This window comes from Pempheris klunzingeri, chromosome 20 (genome assembly GCF_042242105.1).
Source record: "Pempheris klunzingeri isolate RE-2024b chromosome 20, fPemKlu1.hap1, whole genome shotgun sequence".
Taxonomy (NCBI): domain Eukaryota; kingdom Metazoa; phylum Chordata; class Actinopteri; order Acropomatiformes; family Pempheridae; genus Pempheris; species Pempheris klunzingeri.
The window spans coordinates 2,838,677-2,860,883 of record NC_092031.1 but is presented as its reverse complement, the minus strand read 5'-3'; the positions used below and the strand labels follow the sequence as shown (position 1 = coordinate 2,860,883).

The window sequence follows — 22,207 nt, the reverse complement described above, 5'->3', positions numbered from 1 at the left end:
GTGGTGTTGTTGTGAGGACCGAGCTGTATTATGTTGTTCAGTCCACTAGATGTCAACCTGAGGCAGGAGCACTGATCCTACAGCACAGATCAGAGACTCACTGAAAAGACCTTTAATTGGGACATTTCACACGACTAATTAGTTAAAATCCTTAATTTATTTGAACAGTTTGTCATTAATTTTCCAGAACAAGCAGCTTTGTGACATGAAAGAGTTTAGCAGCTATTTTTTTTCATGTGTATAAAGAAAAAATGACCTTTTAATGTGGTTTTAACAAAAAATACAAACATAAACTGTGTCCATCCATCTACCTCATGTATATAATAACACCTGTACATATTTACTACTTGTATCATGTTTTTTATTATTATTATTATTTAATGGTGATATTCAGACGTACATCAACACTGTTAACAAACTAACAATCCTACGATGTTTCCACATGGCAGCAGTGAGTCTGTGAGTAAAGTAGGATGATGTAAACAAATAAATAAAATAACGAAAATTAGTTTTAGGTAACTTCTAATAACTAAACTTCCTCCAAGTGTTTAAGTGAAGATCAGGAAAGAGAATAAACTGTTCAGGGGACGTATTCTTGTGTTGGGAGATTGATGGCGTTAGTTTTAGCCTCAGGCCAACATCTTCTCACCGTCCTCTGGATTTCCTTTTGCACCTGAAACACAATAATGATTATAAAATGATTAATGTTGATGTTGATAAACGTGACGCAGATGAAGCTGCACTTTACTGTGAAATCTCAACTTACCTCTCCGTTTAGAAAGCAGTACAGCAGAGCGACAACAAAACCCTTTTGTGACGAGAAAAATCCACGTTAGACAAGTCCTGCACGAGGCCGAACATGAATCTGCAGCTACTCTGAATATTGTTTAATAGTTTTGGTCATTCATGAAGCAAAAAAGCCATTAAAAGCCAAATATTTGCTGATTCCAGCTGCTCAAATGTGAGGATTTACTGATTTCCTCTGAGATATATAAGAAACATGTCACTTTCTTCCTGCATTTTTAGAAGATTAAATATCTTTTACAAACAAACACAACCTATATCAACCACATTCAGGTGTTTCAGCATACAGCTGCACTTGTTTAGGACCTTAACCAGTTAACTAACCCACTTATCCATCTTTTGGATGAGTGCAGTGACAGATCGGATACCTGGAAGGAGCCTAAAACTAATTCAAAGTAGAGTCGAGGCCCCACGCCGACATGTTCTGGGAACAGGCCGAACACCACGTAGTGGACGCCGAGCAGAGGGATGAGGAGCAGAGCGGAGCGGACGAGCGTCCTGCAGAGGGCAGCAGACGGTCAGAGGGGTGAGGAGGAGGGGGGAGACAAACCTGAGGAGGTGAGAGAACAACGAGAGGACAGGTGGGTCTCACCTGTAGAGCTGTGCCTCACTTTGGTTCACATGTGTGGCCTTTGTCTTCTGCACGATGATCCTGCTGACGTTCAGGAAGATCACAAAGTTTATCTGTGGACCACATGGCATCTTAGATTCTCTCTGTTTCTCTTATTTCTAACAAATCCCTTAAATTCCCAGACTGAAACTTTCAGTTTAGCTTTTATTGTTTAAATAATGTTTATTTTAATTAGTTTCTATTTTCTATTATTACTATTAACACAAAGAGCAGCTGTGGCTCAGAGGAAGAGCAGGTCGCCCATGTCAAAGTGTCCTTAAGACAAAGTAAGACGCTAAGAGGAAACTAACATAGTGGAAGTGCAAGTACAGACCATAATAAGAGGGGGCAGATTTAAGGAGATAGTTTAAGGGGATTTAAGAAGTTTAGACTTGGTTTTACAATACAAACACTTGAAGGCAGCTGACTCCAACGTCTGCTCAGGTTGTTTAAACCGACAGATTTGGCCAGAAAAACTAATTTCCTGTGTATTTTTATTTTATTTCAGTTAGTTTTGTAAGCACACACTATCATTTCCGGTTCATTTTTTTCCTAAAGTCTAGTTTTAATTCTCGTTTCAGTTCACTAAAATGCTTTTTCACTCCTAATTTCAGTGTTTGGTTCGTTTGGACGGAGCCAGACGAGGTGTTTCCTCTCTGTGTGTGATGGACACTGCTCTCCTGATCTCCACCCTCCCACACACACCTCCGCTCATCCTCCAATCAGCACCTGGCAGCTTTTCCCGCCATCACACCGTCTACACCCACTGACACGCCCCCCTGTCCCGTCTGTCCACCAATCAGCTGCCAGCCTGACACACACCTGTTGCTGGTTAGCTCATTATCCCTCAGTACTTGTGCTCCTGTTTGCTTCGTGTCCAACTGGTCTGTTGGTGTTGCCTCTTGGATGTTTGACTCCTGGAGCAGGCTGTACATCACTCTGCCTGTCCTTCAGTAAAATCTCTGCTAATCTGACTGGCTGTGGCTTCATATTTAGCTCAGACATGAGGGTGAATCAGTCCTCTCATCTAATTCTCTGCATGAAAGTGAAAAAGGTGATTTCCCAAAATGTTGAGCCGTTCCTTTAGCATGAAGCCATCTGAAGACAGGCTGATCTTTCCTTTAACTATAAACACAATCCTGCTTTCACACCCGCTGCAGATCTGTTGAAATGTTTGTTAAAACTCTACACAGATCCCTTCATATATCACTCTGCACAGAGTGCTCCATTAGAGAACACTGGGGTTCAATATTATCAAGGAGTTTGTGCCATAAATCATTATTTTTGTGAAATATCCAACCACTGAATGTGTGAGCACCTCCACTGACTATAAACTCCTTTAATTTAATTTCATATGTGATGCTAGACTTTTTTTATATTCTCATATTTATAGGATACATATATATATATACCTTTTACATACAGTATTTTTTTAGATTTATACCTCTTGCTGCTCCAGAGTGACAACAGACATCTTGAATCCTGAAATTAAGTCAGCTCATCACGACTGGAGGCCGGCTAACACTCACACAGGTGGAAACACTGTGTAGAGTAACGATTGTTCAGAGCGTCAGGGTCAGTAAACTGAGCCTGGAGGTTTGTCCTTGTGCTTTGGAAGAGTGGATCCTAAAAACATCAGAGCTGTGAGACGACAGAGAGGAAGAGGAACGAGGATGACGAGGAGTAATCTGATGGAACGCAGGAGGAGGATGAGAGACGCTGGACAACGTGTGCAGGTAAGTGCTCGTCTCTGCAACGTCATTTTACAATGTTCCCAATTAATTTCTCTGAAAACCTGTTTGAAACTTTTTGGTAGCAGAGTTTGACTTTGTGTCTTTATTATGAAAACAGAACAGGTTTGAGAGCAAAACTGACTCTGCAGTCAGAAGTGTTTTATTCCAACTACAATAGATTTGTGATGAGAAATGTAATAAAGCAAATCTGAAAGTTCTGGACAACAAATGTTTGTTGTTGTTGAGCTGAATCTGGTAAATGAGGACGGAGCGCTGTCGCTCACAAATCTTTACTTGCAATTCACTTCAGTGTCAATAGTTCTGACGTTTTTGACTGCAGTGAGGAAGGTTTTGCATATTCAGTCTTTATCTATATGGCACCTCAAAGACCAAACCCTTTACTTAAGAGAGACACCCAATGATTCAGGAATCCCCACATGAACGAGCATCAGGCATATTCTGTTTTGACACAAAAGTAACCTCATGTCATGTCATCTGTTTTTGGCAGCTTGTCTGAGGCTTAGGGAGTTTGAATTAGACCTGGAGGATACATGTTGATACTGCTGGGTGTGAGGTGTTTAAAATTGTGTGTGAGAAAATGGAGAGTTGTTCTGTGAACTATGTCCGAGCAACTGAGGAAAAACGGCAAAGAAAGTTGTGTTTTATCACCTGTTGGTGGAAGAACCTGATCCCAGAAACTTGTTTGGGGAAAATAAGGTGAAGGGACGAAGGCAGAACTTACAAAGATGGAGAGCAGGACGGGAATCTTTATTATCCACCACAAGCGGCTCTCCAGGTTGTCCCAACACCTGCACACACACACAAAAATCACCACCCATCAGCATTAAATAATATCCACTACTCACTAAAAGTCAGGGATATTCAGCTCTCAGGTGAAATTTCAGGTTGAACCTAAAATGCATTCTAACCTTTCCAGGTGAACTTAATGTGACCTTCTCTAAACCTTTGAATGCACATGTCCAACTGTTCAGTGTCTCAGTACTTTCGGCACCAGTTGCTGTTTTCTAACAAGAAGCTTAACAGCAACATTCACAACAGGTTTGATCCATGAATCCACCAATACATTTCCTGCTTCAGTTAGAATTGGTATTTAAACAGTCCTCCTCATCCTGCTGTTCACATTCTGACATCATGAGACCAAGACGACACCTAACAGTTGATCAGCAGCACCTCAACACTGGAGGCTTCAAACAGGAAGTCCTCAGACGGAGGTGTTCACTGAGCTTAGAGGGTCACAGAGTGTCATCAGGAGGTTGGAACAGTGATACAGAGACTGGAAGAGTCACAGAAAGGAGAGGAGTGGACGTCCTTTGGCCACATCCCAATTTATTGAGACACTGAACATGCTTTGTTGTGGTATACCTACCACTGTTGTTAGATTTTCTTTCAATAAATTGTTTAAAATGAAGAAATCACCAGTGCATGCTTCTACTTAAATGCCCTACTTTCATGATATAATATCACTGTAGCATTCACTTTTTACATTTTCCATATATTTCACCTGAAAGTCAAATATCCCTAACTTTTAGTGAGTAGTGTATATTGTATTTGCTTACTGACTCACATATTGAGGTTTTACTCACCCTTCATCATCAAGCTGTTTTTTCAGCAGGGCCCAGATTACAGCCGTCACTAGCGAGGAACCTAAAAGAAATCAGAAGATGAAGAGATAAAAGGTGAATAAAAAGGACAGAAACGTATCTAAACACATAACTTACCCCAGCCGAGGGCGGCGTAGATCCTGAAGAGCGTCCCGGTGTGGGTGAAGGTGAGCAGCAGCAGCGTCTGCAGGTACAGACCCTCCACCAGCAGCCAGGAGAAGTTAGACAGAACACAGAAGTGGAAGAACGTCACCGCTGCTTTGCACCTGAGCTGAGACGGCAAACGACAAGGGACAATATAAGTATGAAATATGACTGTGATCAAGAAACTAAAGCTTTTGACTTATAGACATCACAGGAACATTTTTTGTAAATAGTTGAGCATGTCCTTTTTTAAATATATAAAATAGACTTGCAGCATTTGTTATTGGGCTTGAAATTATAAGTTTGATTGATATTCTGTATATCGGGGTCAGGTTTTACAAAGCATTGTGGTTACACACACTGAGTTGTGTTGTTTTAGAGCTGAAATGATCAGTTGGTTTATCAATTAGTCAATCGACAGAAAAATAATCTGGATTCCTCTGATTTCAGCTTCTCAAATGGGACCCTGTGTCTTTATATCAGAATAACTTGACCAACTTTGGGTTTCGGTCTGTTTCTCTTCTGACGATATCAAGAAGTCATGATTGGCTGTTTTTTCACTTTTTTGTTTTTTTTGACAACTCAGAGAATAAATGATGAACTGACTGAGCCGTCCTGCACCAGGTGACCCTCATCCAGGTGTGGAGGAGCTGCAGACAGGAGGGGAGCCTTACTGTGGACACCGTGCAGTGATCCAAGCTTTTGTCGGCAAACAGCACTGAATCTTTGATGAACACAGCGAGACTCCTGAGGATGAAGGTCACGAACAGGTTGAGGTGGATGTAGTTACGTGTGCAGAGCAGCTGCCTGAGGAGACATATGACAGCATGGTTGCACATATCAACAGCGGATGTTTTATCCATGTGATGAATTATAACATCTCATTTTTTTTATGTCAAAATAAAGCAACCTGAAGCAGCAGAAAACCAGGACAGCGATGAGGAGAGCAGCCAGAGACACTCCGTACCCAACGCTGTAGATCAGCTTCAGGCCATCAAAGTAGCGTTTCTGGAGGAGAGCATGAAATATTGATCAATCAGAGGCAGGAGGAAGTAAATCTGTGGCTCCCTGCTGGTGAAAATATTCAAACTAGATGAAATCCAACACAGAAGGAGGCGGTAAACCTTTTCTTTCTACCGTACCTCCTCCTGCATGTCTTCATCTTCCTCCACAGCGTCATAGTGACAGGCTTTGTAATATGGTAAGCTTGGTTCAGTCCATCCTCGCTCCGTGCAGTTCCTCGTGATCAGAACTGTGAAGAGAATAAAGGAAGCTGAAGAGGTTCAAACTGCAGCTCCAACCTGAGAAACAAGTCCAGTCGAGTCAGTTTGAGTTATTAAGTTGTTCAGATACAGTATTTTAACAGCAGGTGTTCTTGTCATATTCAGGCTAAACAACATTTCAGAGTCACAGAGCTCCTCCAGCACTGTGCAGTTACTGGAGAAGATTAGTGAGGTGTTTCAGGCTAAAAAATAACAAAACTAAAAAACATAAAGGAGGCTGAATATTTAATAACAACAACACTGTGTGGTCTTGATATTGTAAATAAAGCTTTCAACCCTTTAAGGACAGAAAATTGACAGAAAACATTTTAATTGTTAAATTAAACCTGAAATAATTGGAGCCGAGATAACGAGCTGTTTACACAATGCGGACATATTATCGCTGTATAAGTTAATTTGTCCTCCTTATTCAAACATATTACCAAATAAGCTGCAGTTTTCTGTCATAATGCTGCTGATTGAACTGATGAATCAGCGGGCCAACCACTCAGAGGTTATATATAACCTTTATTTAATCAGGAAACCTCACTGAGATGAAGACAGACCTGAGAACAGCAGAGAGAAAGAAAAACAAACCTACTACAGAGCAGCATCAGGCGTCAGAAGATAGACCTGAAGGATTTTAAAACCTGAAATATATTTTAAAGTAGTAGAAAGTCTCTTCTGTTGAGAGCCGTTAAAGCTGAACCAAAATTTGTTTGAAAAATCCAGATAATTTAGTCTGATCAGTCGCATCTTTTGGCTTTAAATGCACTCATTTGATTGATCCACTGTTTTTTTTTTTTTCAGCCAGAGGTCAGTGAAGAAGACTAAACTGTGGATCACTTTTAATTTGACACAAAATGAATTCAATGACCACAGTCTCACTTAAACTCAACCACCATCAAAGCTGCAATTACGCTCTATTTCACGTTGTCAAAACCATGACGCTAAACGAAGACCATAAAAATGCATCAGGACACTGAGCTCCTATGATCTCCACATCAGAAATGTGTCCGGTGAGGAGAGACACACCTTTGTTTCACCTCTCTGAAGGAGGAAAGTTTCTGACCCCCGTCCACAAAGTCATATTTAGAGACGTACGGTTGTATGCAGATGATGTGATGGTGTTTACCTGAAGGGGGCTCAGGCTTCAGCAGCAGCAGAGGACAGCTGACGGAGACGATCTCTCCTTCAGAGGCAGCTGGCCAACAGCTCACCCCGTCCCACTGCATCACACAACCTTCAGATCAAAAGAAGCCAACACACTGTATGGAGTCTCCTTAACGCTTTAATCTGATATATTTGTATGCAGAGGAACGTTTACCTGCAGCTGTGTTATTGGTCGGCTGAGGAGATGCTGCGGCGGCGATCTTCATCTTACACTCGGCTTCTTTCTTTTGTAGATGAAGAACAATTGAACACTCTGGGTGAGTTGATCTAACCTGACAAATACAGAAAAGCAAAGATTAATGCAGGTTAATTTCCTTTACCTGTACGGTCCACCTTTTAGTAAACATGTAACACATTTCTCATCCTGCTGCACGACTAAAATCCACAGTTTTACCAAACTTGCAAACTAAAAATGTCCTGATAATCACATAAATAGGATTGTTTACAATAACTTACCGAATATCTTGTGATGATCAGGATGTAAACGGCAGCAGTCAGACTGAAGTTCATGGTTTCAGTCTTTAAAAAGTGGAAACTTAAGTGTCCAGTTCCTTTTTGCTGTATCTGAGACTGATGATCAAACAGAAGGTTTAAGGTTTGTATTCCAAATGTTGAATTTTATCTATCTGAAAACGTTTCCTCCTCAGGATTTGTCTCTGCCTCCTTTTGCAGCTGGACTGATGTGAAGCACAAGATGACTGAACAAAGATTTCTGTCATAAAAGGATAAGATCACCTGGGCAACTTCACAGACGGAGGAAAACTGGAAAACAAGGTGCGTCCCTGCATCATTAATGCTGCACAGTGTGGAGTGTTTGAGAGCAAAACAAGTCGGTTTAACGTTAAACATACATGCGCATCAAATGGAGTTATTTTATTTATTATAGTTTACATAATGGACTGAAGGCAAATCCTCCCACAGCAGGAGCCAGCATGTAATATTCAAGTGAAAAACAAAACCTGCTGTGAAAGTCAAACAAGGTGAACAAAGGGAGGAAGCCTGCAGTGGTACTACAGTATGTATTAGTGTAAGTTTATATCATGTCAAGATACTTTAAGAGTCTTTAATCTCTTTTATAATGTTTGACCCTCACAGTGAAACATCTTTCTCAAATTATGAAGAAACAAGAAATTTGAGGACTTAAAATAATTCTAAAATATTCAGTAATATTAATATTTGTCCTGTTCAAACATCACAGACAAAGTTTGGACAAAATGCATCTCAAACTGGGACTATTTGTGCTGATGATATGTTCCTGTGTTGTTAATATTTAAAAAGAGAAGCTGATTTAATCCATCGGTGAGTTAAAAGGAGACGTTACTGCTGCAATGTCTCCCTCTGGTGTTCCACTCCATGTTTGTTCTTCAGGTACTTCTGTTGCACTTGAATATTTTTCCATGTTGGGCATCATTATATATATATATATATATATCAGAGACAAACTCATCAGTAACCCCCCAGTAAATCTGGTCTCTGGGACAAAGTGCCCTTCACTGGTTACCTGTCAGCCTGATTTTCATATTGTAAATATATAGGGTTCACAAAAAGTTAGGGATATTTGACTTTCAGGTGAAATCTATGGAAAATGTAAAAAGTGAATGCTACAGTGATATTATATTATGAAAGTAGGGCATTTAAGTATCAGCATGCAATGGTGATTTTATTCATCTTAAACAATTTATTGAAAGAAAATCTACCAACAGTGGTAGGTATACCACAACAAAACATTTTCAGTGTCTCAATAAATTGGGACGTGGCCAAAGGACGTCCACTCCTCTCCTTTCTGTGACTCTTCCAGTCTCTGTATCACTGTTCCAACCTCCTGATGACACTCTGTGACCCTCTAAGCTCAGTGAACACCTCCGTCTGAGGACTTCCTGTTTGAAGCCTCCAGTGTTGAGGTGCTGCTGATCAACTGTTAGGTGTCGTCTTGGTCTCATGATGTCAGAATGTGAACAGCAGGATGAGGAGGACTGTTTAAATACCAATTCTAACTGAAGCAGGAAATGTATTGGTGGTGGTTCATCCTGAAAGCCGAATATCCCTAACTTTTTGTGAGTAGTGTAAATGGCTGCATGGCTTCACTGTGAACGTGTGTGTTATGGTGTTATTGTCTCTGAGAGGCCTGCTGTGTTTACTTGTGTTTGGCGTCGTAATGGCATCACAATGGTGCAAGATGCACGTCTCTGCTGGTGTGATCCTCTTGTCGCAGCATAGTGACACGGCCTTGTAGCGTTTAAAGACGTTTAAAGGCAGATAAGTGGGAGTGAATGTGAGTTATTTCAGAGTAATCCAGAGGAATTATCACAACTTGTGTGTCTGATTTGATAAACTCGCGTTACACAACTTCATTTTTGCTCCCAGTGAGGCGGCAGATGGTCGGTTAGACTTTGTTTTTAACAGTTTTCCAGGCAGAGGAGCCTGAAGACTTAACTGGCATCCAGAGAACTCATTAGCGTGATGTGAAGTGCTTTGTGCAGTCAACACTGATCTCACTCCACTGTCACGGTCAGCTCCCAAATACTTGAGCCGCCGATTCTTCTTCCACTTCCACTGTGCTTCTAAGAGCAGATAGCAGGATCTGTTACAGCCTGTGAAAACTTGGTGTGTTGTTCCCTTTAAGCTTTAAACCTCCTACTCTCCCTCTGCCTGCTGAGGTTGGTGATGTTCAAACACAAACTACAGAAGTATCACAACTTTTAAGAAGGAAGAAAAGCTTGTGTGAGCTTTACAATTGTAGTCTGTGACCCCCCCTTTGACTTCTTAGTACATCTATCCTCACACAAGCATCAACAGCTACAGATCTATAGTGGTTATCAGGGATGTTTTTCTAAATATTGCCAATATTACTAAAAACTGTGATAGTGAGAATAAACTCACAGCATTTCAGCAGTGGTGGAAGAAAGATTTAGATCTTTTACTGGTTCCCAGTGTGAAAAGATGCCAGTGTAACTGAGTCCTGCATTAAAAATAAAAGTATTACCAGCTGAATTTACATAAAATATCAAAGTAAAAGTGTTCATGTTGCAGTGAAATGTTCCTGTCAGTGTTTTCCTCTTTATATCTGATGTTTCTGGATTAGTATCACTGCTGCATTCATGTGTTCATGTTGCATTTTTCTGATGTAGATGTTTAAGGTTGAGTGCGTTTTAGCAACTTTATGTCCCGCTGTGTAGTTTAATCTACAGCAATGCATCATGGGATACAAGATCATCATGTGTTTGTAGCGTCGCTGTTCTGTGAAAAACCACAGATCTAAAAAAAAGTCGACTTTTCAGCAGAAAAACTTCCTTTTTTCTGCTTTGAGTTGATGCTTTTTCCAGCTGATCTAAGAGGGATTTATATTTATTTAGATGTAGTTTATTTATATTAAGGAGGAAACGGATGATGGATGAATGTAGGAAAGTGACAAGTTTGAATTTGTCTGAGAAGTGGAGGAGTAGAAGTACTCCAGCTGGCTACTGTATTTCAGTAAATGCACTTATTTACTTAATTTCAGCTCTTTTCTCAACTTTAAAACTGCAGTTGTGAAACGTTTTTCACAATATTTGCAACCAAAATCTAAATCAATAGTCTTAGGCAAGTGGTATAAGAGGATTACTGCCCTTCAAGGTGTCCAGAATCGGGAATTAACGGCCTCCCCGTCATCCATTAACTGCTGAAAACGGACACCTCGTCTAGTGTTATATAAACAAACATGAGTGGAATCAATCCTCTATTGATTTAGTTTCATCAATCAACGAGGTTTTGTTTAATCTCTGAGCTTCGGAGGTGCTGGTAAGTAGGTTTTGGACAGAGCCAGGCCTGTTTTTAGGTCCTTGTGCTAAGCTAATTAAGCTAATGATACTACTGGACTTAGCTTCTTATTTTTATCATATGGACATGTGAGATGTGGATCTTCTCCTCTGATTCTCAGAAAGAAAGCAAATGAGCCCATTTCCCCAAATCTAAAACCAGTTGTTTAACTTTAACGTGCAGCTTTTTCCAGCGACACAAAGCTGGAAAGAATGAAACGTCCCGCGGTCACTGAAGCGGCTCCTCCAGGTAAACAGACTGCCGACCACATGAGGATTTACAGGGTGTGTAAAAGGGAGATTTTGGGCCCGAGAAGGATCCCACGGCAGCACCTGGCCCACAGTGAACTCCCACCACAGGATAAATCCAATCATCTTCAGCCACACAGCTAGTGGCAGCTGTTGCACTGGGCTCATTTCCAAAGAGAGAGAGATGGAGAGAGAGAGGGGGAGGAAGACAGAGAGAGAGAGAGAAAGAAAGAAGGCACAAAGAGTCTTGTCTTGCCAGCACATCGTGGCTTCAACATTCCCAAACAGATCTGACCGTCAGTAATTCCACTGCTGTTTTCCGGAGCTGGATGGTTTCTCGACTCGGTGCAAAAGTTGGCACCCAGTGTGTGATAGTGAGAGGCCGCGGCCAGGCCGGTGAAAGAGGGGCGACACAAGGGTGCACTGTTTAGTCCCCCGGGCCTCCAGTGTTTTATGTGCCAACACTCGACCTTTGTGTGCCGACCACACTGATCTGTCACTGCGGCTTCTGTTCGGTCCTGCTCACGACTTTGCAAACAGCATAAAGCCATTTATAACCTCCTTTTGTGTCCTGCTGTTTAAATCTTTTTCAGCTTTTTATTGAAGCTTTATGATGAACAGAATATCCAAACACATTAACCTCAGTGTTTTCATGTCTTGTGCATCATTTCCCCCAAAAACTTCGGCCCCACATATTTGGTGTTGTTGGGATCTCCACTAGAATTTTTTAAATAAAGTTTTTGTGGGTTTGAAGGAAGTTTGGCTGCACAGAGTGAGTTTATAATGACTGATCCCTCGTTAGGGGGTTTAATCATCCTGATGTTGATGGACTGAACATATTTATATACTGAAAACACATTTAGTAAACAAAATAAAAGTAAAAATGTCTGAATGAACAAGCACATTTAACATGACATGTAATAGTTTGTACCACAGCAGGAGATGCTTTGTGACATTTTGTGTTTTAGTTTGATGCATCGTTGAGTCTAGTTTTTATTCCTTTTGACTGTTAAATAGTTTGGCGACCTGGTAAATGGCACATGGCCTTTTATTAGGAACACCTGGGGTGTGTTTTATCTGGAGACGTTTTTCTACGGGTTCTGTGTTGAACATGTTACACGTGTGTCGCCCCATCAGGAGTACAAACTCTGCCACAGTGAATAGTTATTTGTGCTTGCAAATATAACAGAGGTCAGTGCACCCCTGTTTCCATTTAAAGAGACATTTTGTTTCGTCAGGGCTGAACTCTGACTGCTCATTAACAGAAATGTCTGTCGGGGGGCTTCAGGCGCGTAGATCTGCTGACGTTCAAACCAAGAATCAGAACGGGGGAATGGAAGGTGACTTTGAACGTGGCGTGGCTGTTGGCGCCAGACGGACTAGTCTGACTATTTCAGAAAGTGATCTGCTGGTCTAGTTTTACAGAGAATCATCAGAGAGCGACGTTTCTCCGGGTGAACCTGAACGCTTGTTGGTGGCAGAGGCCTGCAGAAGAGCATCTCTGAACACACAGTATATCGATCATTGAAGCAGGCAGCAGGTTCTCTTCACCAACACTGAACATTAGAGGACTGGAAAAGCGTTTCCTGGTCTCATGAGTCTTGTTTTCTGCAGCGACGTTCAGTTAGTGGAGTCAGTATCCGCACAACCATCCTGCCTTGTGTCAGCAGTTTTCTTGGCACACATCCGAGCCCTTTTAGTACCCAAACTGTGAGTGCTGCTCCACCACTTTATGACCACACGTCTCCTAGAGGCGACTTCCTGCAGCACACATCATCTCAGGCTGGTTTTGGCCTCCACAGTCAGCAGACCTCAGTCCTGCAGAGCAGCTTTGGGATGTGGGGGAGCGGCAGGTTCACATGATGGATGTGCAGCAGACAAATCTGTCAGCGTGTCAATATAGACAAAGATATTGACACCTTGTTGAAGCAGAAAGAGGATCTGATCTGTTATTAACAACCTTAATACCGTGTGTGTGTGTGTTCCCCTCCTTAGTGAGCTCAGACTAAATCACTTCAAGTTCAGTCGTTGCTGTTTTTGCTGTAACTTTCTGTGTAAAATCAATAATCCTGTTTGTATTCTCTCATGTTTAAAATGAAAAACCCTTTATTTGAAATGTCTTGCTGGAATATTTCTTCCAATGAGCAGATGAAATCTATAAATAAACTAATGTTTACTCCAAATCAAAATCAGTTTTTCTTATTTTCAGACATTCGGCACGTGGAGAAAGTGGACAAGTTATCTGAGAAAAGAGAAATTATGACCTGAGGAAGACAAATATTCATCCACATACTGAGTCTGAGAGTGTGGAAACCTAAAAGTGAGTTTAATGGCTGAAAGAGGAAAATTAAAGGATAAATAGTGGAGTTTGGACATTAATGATTAATAATAACATCCACTTTTATGTGATTAACAGAGTGAAATAACTTCCAGTGTAGATTCAGCTCAGGTGATGTGGATGAGCAGGTACCTGGGTCAATCAGTCCATGATAATATATCATATTTCACTAATTTAGCACTTTCCATCACTGGAAATGGGTCATTTGGCCACATAAGTACTTTTACTGTTGGTTCTGTAATTATAGTTTAATATTTTTTTTTATTTTAATGTTGAATTCAGGACTTTAACTCGTGGCAGAGTGTTTTTAAATTGTATTTTTGCTGCTTTAACGTGACTAAACCCCCTGAATCCTTCCTCCTCCACAGGTTTTTGGTGTGTTCTGATGTTTAAAGTGTGTTTTGGTCTGTAGATGATGTCAGATATTTGCAGTGTGTGTGTGTGTTTGTGTTTGCATGAGAGCAGACACACTGGTCGGACTGTCTGGAGCAGACAGGTTGCATGTCAGGACAGACAGCCGCTCCGCAGCGCCCCGCTCCGGCCTGCAGCCGCACTGCGAGGAGAAGCCGTGTGATCCCGGTGAGCGACCGCCGCTGAAGAGACAACACCGCTGCCTGCACCCAGGTAAGAAAAACCCCGACGTTTTTCTGCTATTTCACCGATCCGACCTCCGTGCAATCACCCCGAAACCTCGCAGCGAGCGGCCGACCCGAGAACCGAGACGCTGCGTCGTAATTCTCCATCGGCATTCGTCTTGTCACTTAATATTTTTTGCATGAGGTGGGAGAGGTTGGGCCTCTGTGCGTTAACACGTAGAGAAATAGCACGCTCATGAATGAAATACATTTCTCCTGCATGATATTTCTGCGTAAATCCTCCTTCAGCGGCTCATTTCTTGGTTGTTTTTTTTTTTTTTTAAACCAGACTTTGTTTCTTTTTTTCTTTTTGCGCGACCTCCTCCACCTCCTCCTCCTCCTCCACCACCGCTCCTCACCTCCACCAGACACAGGAACGTGTTTTTGTTGCAGCCATCATTGCTCTGGATGTGGATGTGGATGTGTATTGCATGCTTTCCTCCTCATTCCCTGCAAAAAAAAAGAAAATAAAATGTCTCCATCATCCTCCGGAGCAGGTCCTGCTTTCCCTCCAGCCGCACGGTAGATTGTCCTTGCGCGCCGTAACAAGACTAATCCGCCAGAATATTTCTAATCTCATTATTAAAGGCTCCCAGGAGGACAACAATGCAACGTTATTCCTCTTATATTTACACCTATTTAGAGGCAGAGGACGTTTATGCTCCTTGTGTGGATGTAAGGATTCGGCTCCTCACGTTGTTATGTCCCCTCCCGTTATTCTGGAGCTTTCGCTTCTTTCTTGCATTTGAAGGCCTCGCTGGCTTCTAGCATCGCTGTGCACCACACAATCAACCTTTATTTTATTTATTCTTATTCTATCATGTTAAAACCCTGCATCTAAAGCAGTGCAGGAACGAGCCCCTGGTGTATTGCATTCATTTCCACCGTTGGTGTCTTACATTATTTAGAGAGCAGATACCGAAGGGGGGGAAATGAATGATGCGGCGCCTGTGCGCAAATGCCAAGCCCATTTTTCATTTGATCTCACAGAGGAGAGTGTCCGCACAGCAGCGCAGCGTCTCCGCTGTTACGCAGCCCGAGCGGTGAACCACACTGCTTATCTGACACATATGTGCTCCTCAGTAATCCTCCCGGGGTCAATGGACAGGATCTGATCCACGGGAGGCGCACGAAAAGCCCTTTGCCGTGAGCACACGTGAAAACAATAGGGCTTTAATGCGCTGTCTGCATGTGTGAGGCAGTAAAACCTGCGCTCTGCTGGACTGGAGGCGCCTCAGACACACCTCTTTCCCATCCTCGCTGGGAAGAGCCCGCTCCTTGTGCGCCACGGGGCTGGAAGCGGGCATGTTGTAGTGTGTAACCGCAGCTGGAGCGGCCAGATGATCCGCGGAGAGGAATGAAAGACATCTCAGTGTCATTGTGTCAGTGTTTGGAGAGACGCAGACAGCCTTGTGCAAGTTTCTGCAGCGCTTTGGCACCAGTTGGCACCGGAGAAACGGGCTGGTCTGCGCACACAGTGAGGCCTGGCGTGGCCTCCTCCCTCGTGGGGAGCTGTTGGAGATGTAGATCAGATCGATACAGTCCTCACATCATCGTTTCTCCTGCCCTCAGGGGCCATGAAGGGATGCGTTCAGGGCCCGTGTGGACAGATGTGCTGCAGACATGCGCACTAGTGTCCTTTTTTTTTTTTAGTCTTATCCTGGTTTTGATCATATTCAGAATATGAAATCTGTCTATTGGCGATCATAGCAGACCCCAAGGTTTCTGATCATCTGTCTGCAGGCATCAACAAATCCTATTATTACTACTACTAATAATAATACCTGGATCAGGTGTTTATGTGCCACAGTGTCCTGGTTTCTATTCTATATAACAGAAATACCAGAATAACATGTTTACATGTGAATTCCAGTAAAAACCAGATGACTTGATGCTTAGAAACACACTTAAAAGGTACAAAAACAGCCACAGAGACAAAGTGAAATCAGAATTTATTTATCTTTTGTTCCATAAGTACGAAAAGCTTGTTCATATCCTGAAGTCCAGTCCAGTAACAGAGACTTTGTCATCAGTCTGGCTCGTTTATATATTCAGTATCTGTGAGAGAGAGAGGTTGTGTTGAGTTACAGAGGACCTGTCTGAATCACACACACGATGTTTGTACATTTAAAAGATAATTTTGCAGGTTTGTCGTAAAAAGATGCTAAAGTACCGTTTGGTTTTCAGCTTCACACTAATGTAACGTTATCTGACCTGATGTGTTTCATCCAGAGATAAAACACGTCCTGGTCCTTTAATCAGCCTGTGAAGACACCAAACACACACACACACACACGTCGTACGACAAACTTTCTTAACCTGCAAAATGATCTTTTAAACCAGCAAACATGAAGGAATATCTCATGATGTGCCTCTGAGAGAGGCCGGACTGGGACATGCTAAGCTAAGCTAGCTGTTAGCAGGACTACGTTATCATGACATTAGTCCTCCATCATGGTTCGATTTAGCTTCCTGAATTATTAAAACGTTGGAGCATCAAAACTGATTTGTGAATTGCAGGAAAGGGGAAATATGTAGTTACAGTGTTTTGTGATTTGCAGGGCAGCGCCGGCATGTGAGTGTTGACTAAAGGGATAATCTGATGTTTTTATTTTTTAGTATTGTGCTTCAGTCATTTTATTTCAGCTGTTACAGAGTGAATGTGAAAGGATTTGGATAAAAGACACGTTGGCGTCCGAGTTGAACGAGTACAGATCCTCAATGAACCAAACTTCATGTATAAAGTCAGTGGAGACAAAGAAATCAATTATTGTTCAATACATTTATGGTGCATTTTCCAGTTTTTGGTTTCCAGCATTTCTTTGGTCAGACGCTGAATGTGTGTTTATCTTGATGAAGGTTGGAGACAGCGATGGAAATAAATCCATCAAGCAGTTGAAGGGAAATCTAAAACTAGACGATGTTGAGCAGAAGTTCAGCGACGTGGCCACCTGAGCGTCATAGATCATGAAATGAATCTGTGAAGTTCTCCGTTTAACCAACGGCCTCACGTCCAAAGGTGACCGCATCCCGTCAGCCCCGATTCTGAAGGAGGCCGGCAAAACCAACGGCATCACTCAGATGACTTCTCTGCAGTCGAGCTTTTCCAGATTTGCAGCGTCAGAGTCGAGACAATTAGATGGTTAATGGGTTCGTCAATGTCTGGTTCAAGTGTGAACTTCATGCATTTAGGTTTTGAACAACCAAAGGAAGCAGTCTGACCCTAAAACTAACCACTTAGCACCAGTTTTGGGACAATTATCAACAGAAAATGACGATAGAATGATTGATAATGAGAATAATTATTAGTTTCAGCCCACCTGAATATTCTGTCATCACACTTTTACAGTTTTGTGAAGACACATTGATTCCTTCCTGGTGCGTTCGCTCAGGTGCACGATAAGAAACCAGAGAAGCTCGGCTGAGCTGTAGAGTCTGACGGGAAGAAGCCGCTCAGACGTCTTTTCAGATTGCGTCGTGTCGTTTTAACAAGAAGAAGAAGGAGGAAGAGGAGGAGGAATAACACAGCAGGCTTTAAACTGCAACTGTATGCAGTTAATTGGCACCATGCTGATAGAGGAAGTGGCTCATTTCACCCGAGGACCTGTAGGTGTGTGTGTGTGTGTGTGGAGATCGTAGCTCTTGTGTTACATATTGAAGCATTGAGCAGCTGCAGCATCCGAGGACTTTCCTCTCTGCACCATGACAACACACACATCGGCTCATATTTTCATTGTCGCCTCCAAAATCTCTCTGCAAACTTTGATTAACGTGGCTGGAGTCTGGTTTTAAGAGGCCGAGGTGTCTTCGGACTGGAGGGAGCAGAGAAAAGGATCCCACCTATGTGACTGCAGCTCCTCCAGGAGATGCTGAGCAGGCCGGCCCTGCAAGATGCAAGATGTCCCCCCCCCCCACCACCACCATCACTCCCCCAGTGCCCTAGACGGAAACGGGCCCCACCTTCAGCCCCACCACTGCAGGGCCGGGCCCACATTAGAGAGGTAGAGTCAGTGTGTGGCCGCCGGGGGCTGGGAGGCTGGGCGAGAACACAGAGAGGAGAGGAAAGTAGGTCAGAGATACAGAAGCAATCAAGCATGAGAGCAGCATCCTCGTCTCTCAGCTGAGCTACAAGCAGCGCTGGTGAGCAGGCAGGACGGAGCACGGCATCCCACAAACGCCTTGTTGTTTCTGGGTTCTGTCCCGTTTTAGCACAGAACCGATGAATCAATTAGTTAAAAGGCATCAGATTAATCAGCAGAAGGCTGAATATTCTCTGCTTCCAGCTCCTCAAATGAGGATTTGCTGCTTTTCTCTGTTTCGTGTCGTCGTAAATGGAAAATCTTTGTTTTTCTGCTCAGATAAAACCGACTTTTGTGACATTTAACAGATGAACGCTTTAACATCCAACCCCCCCCTGAAGATTTGAGTTATAGTCTCTGCCAGGCTTCAGAGCTGAGACCATCAATCAATTGATTGATTTTCTATTAATCTAGATTATTTCTTTGATTAGTAGAGTAATTGTTTGGGCTGGTAGACGCTCAGAGAGCTCCTGAGCCAATGGGTTCATAATGTAAAACATTTTTTCAAGCAAGAATGCCTCAAATGATCTGTCTGGCTTCAGAAATGTGAGGATGTCCCTCTTTTCTTTGTCTCATATGAGAGTAAGCTGAACATCTTTGGTGTTTTGAGAACACGTGAAGAGCATTTATCTGCATAAAATCTGTATGAAACCCTTGTTGTTAGTGTTTCAGGGATGTAGTGTTGCGGCGCAGGACTCGCAGGAGACAGATTTAAAAAGGGAGAGTGAAAATGGAAGCAGCACAAGCCGGGATATCCTGGTTTTTAGTCCCAAATATGGGTCAAGCTCCAAAAACACACAGTCTACAATCATCTTTCTGTTAGAGCTGTAATACCTGGTTAAACACCTGCACCTTTCAAACAGCAGATTTCCAGCTTTGACAGCAGGTTTCCCATTAAAGATTAGTTTACACAAGCCCACGCCGAGATAACTGGTTATTATTTCAGAGTTATTATTTCATCTCCTGCAGAGAAAACATTTAACAGTGTTTTCCTCCCTACAAAACTGATGTCAAAGTGTAAAAATAGCGGAGTTCCCCCCGAAGATAATTCAGCATTTTGACCCACTTTGGCGCAGCACACTTTAAATTCAGGGCGGAAAAACGCACATAAACACACACAGCCTGACTGTGCACGTCTTGCTCGGTGCTCCTGGAGCCGTGTCAACATCCCTGTTGACCGTGCTGCTCGCAGAGCCGTCTTAGCGGTTTGCTCAGAAGGCCGGGGCCTGTGCCAAGATTACATTTTCACACGCCCCCGAGAGGAACAAGCTGCATCAGCAGACCTTTGAGCCTTTTACCCCCCTCATGAAGCTGCGACAAAGACCGCTGTCGTGTTCCCTTTCTGCTGCAGGTGAAATTAGCCTGTTTTGAGGGCGTGTTGGTGAAAATAAAAGCTCTGCTGTTGACACAGTCGATTATTTGACACCTGTCTCTGGTGCAGACTAATGCACTTTCCCCACACACACACACACACACACACACACACACATGATTATCAGCTAAAGGATCCAGTTCTTATCAGCCTTGAGTTTGTTTGCTCTCTAACCGTCTGAGCTCCCGGATGCAGAGCGAACGGCCTCTCAGAGGATTGTCTTCGTTGGCAGGAGCGCAGCTTTCTTGTTGTTTGGATTCTGTCATGTGTGATGCTACAATGGGAGGTTTTGTCCGGGCGCTGAGAGTCCACTATTCATCAGACTCTCTATGGGACACACAAACATCACTCTTCCATCTATGAAACGTTGAGGAGGAGATCCCTCTTCTTTAAATGCAGTTTTTAAAGGTTAAAGCTGGTGCTATTTTTTTTTTGTAACATCAACAAATCCCAGAAAAAGTCTTAAACTTTAAAAAACAAAATGTGTTCGTCTCAATGTTTTCAGTCTGCGGCGCTCAGCTCTGATCCAAGTCTGCTTCCACACCTCTGCCTACATCTCTGGTTATTCCAGTCCCTCACATAGGTCCGGTGTTGTGCTCGTTGGCGGCCGTTTTTTCCATCATTTGGAAAAACCGACGGCGCCAATCAGAGCTTTGTGGGCAGGATTAAGAATGGGGACGTTATGTTCCTGTGCCAGCGCCAGAAACATCACCAAAGACAAGGCCACGAAAATGGCGGCAAGCGTGGAAGAGACCGATGAAGCCGCGCAGGTTGTTGTAAGTGACCTTACAGGAATAATAACTCTCAAACTGGCAGATTTCTTCATCGACAAATGTTTTCAGCTGGCTTTGTATCGTTACAATGAGGCTAGTATGGGCTCTTAAACAATGGTTAACTTTCCTCCGTGTCGCCGGTACCGAGAGCTCTCGGCTCTTCTGCTGGACATTTAGCGGCTGTAGGGCCGTTGTTTGGTTAAATAACTGACTTAACAGTAAAATAATTTGATTGTTAAATTAGATATTCAATCAAGCGACGGCCCTAGAGACAGTAAATGTAAAAGCGGGGAGCTCTTGCTTACACTACCGACATTGTAATGATGCAAAGCTGGCTGAAAATTGGCGAAGTTTCCCTTTAACGGCTGCAAAATAACGACCCAGAAAGTGGCCTAACATGGACGTGACACACAATTAAGTCTGATTATCAGAAAAAAAAGGCTAAATTATTTACTAAACCAGCTTCTCACTGTAGTTTTTTACTAAACGATACTCAAACAAGAGGAAATTGGGAATTTTTGGGGAACTATTTTCAGCTGCGGATTAATACACACGTCAGCCGGTGTAACAGTGAAGCTCATTGATGTGTTTTTTAGTAAAGAGGAACAAGATGATGCTTGTTCGGATCAATTCATCGTTGGTTTTGGTCTTTTTAATGGGATTTATTGACGATCATAAAATATAGAATAAAGACTTTATTATGCAAAAGACTTCAAATCATCAAGAGAACAACTGAGGCCAAAATCAAAGAGTGCAGCCGAATGTGAATGTGAAATATTTGGGCCATTTTATTTGTGTTTACACCAAATTATTGAAGTAAACTTTTCAATAATTGAGTTAAAATCTAATTATTGCTGGATTATTGGCGAAATCTGCAAAATACTTTTACTGCATGTTTTCTTATTTAAATAATTGTTCAGTTATTTGATGAAATTGACTAAACTTCTATTCTAATGTGTCATTTGATTGTTTTTTTTTACCAAAACAATCATGTAAAATAACTCTCTTACATCTTACAACCTCGTGTTGAACGGCCACTTTCTCCTTTTCTCGCCGAATGAGGAATGTTGTTTAAACGTCCAAGGTCAGGAGATATGAAGGCACACAGAGGGGGGGGGGGAGGTCACATAGCTGAGCCCGAGAGCGTCCTCAGAGCGGGTTTTTATTGGGGCGAGTAGCCACGGCAACGGTTTAGGCACCGCGGCCTGTAAAGAGACGATTGCATCGAGTGACGTCACATCACTGCGTGGGAAAAAAAAAAACCTCTAGACAACTTAACGGTGCAAAATCAGTAAAACAGTGTAGAAATACTGCAGAGCAAGTAAAACCCTGCATTCATTAAGAGGAAATGTACTTAGAGGGCTGCAGAAATACGTCTCCTGTGACAGATGTAAGACTGCATTCATCAAGTGAAGTACAAGAACCTCAGAAGTGCAGTTAAGGACAGAAACACGAGTGAATGTGCTGAGTTATGATGTGTTTTAACTTATAATCTGACCATGTTTCATATAAAGTCTTAATCTGTAAAGTAACTACAGCATATCTGTGGATTACATCATCGTTTCTCAAACTTCATCACGTCAACGACCCCTAAAAGTGGCACAGATTAGACCACAGAC

The 22,207-nt window shown here is 42.5% G+C and overlaps 1 protein-coding gene across 1 annotated transcript; it reads right to left on the bottom strand.

Annotated features, from left to right (window-relative positions):
- Positions 1-580: 580 nt before the first annotated feature.
- Positions 581-7,858, bottom strand: ghrhr2 (growth hormone releasing hormone receptor 2). Its single transcript, XM_070852228.1, has 13 exons — positions 7,805-7,858; positions 7,503-7,620; positions 7,311-7,418; positions 6,056-6,165; positions 5,824-5,921; positions 5,588-5,720; positions 4,887-5,040; positions 4,752-4,812; positions 3,890-3,956; positions 1,397-1,488; positions 1,173-1,302; positions 767-808; positions 581-673 (listed from the first exon to the last, which is right to left on the bottom strand). The coding sequence occupies exons 1-13, from the start codon at positions 7,856-7,858 to the stop codon at positions 581-583; spliced, it is 1,260 nt and encodes a 419-aa protein (XP_070708329.1).
- Between the last annotated feature and the right edge of the window lie 14,349 nt (positions 7,859-22,207).

What these genes read in the sequence shown, in the direction of transcription:
- ghrhr2 (XM_070852228.1), bottom strand. Translation starts at nt 7,858, where the DNA reads ATGAACTTCAGTCTGACTGCTGCCGTTTACATCCTGATCATCACAAGA. An exon ending in GAAGCCTGAGCCCCCTTCAG is followed by an intron (nt 6,166 to 7,310) that starts GTAAACACCATC and finishes TTCTCTTCACAG; the next exon opens with TTCTGATCACGAGGAACTGC. An exon ending in CTACGCCGCCCTCGGCTGGG is followed by an intron (nt 4,813 to 4,886) that starts GTAAGTTATGTG and finishes GATTTCTTTTAG; the next exon opens with GTTCCTCGCTAGTGACGGCT.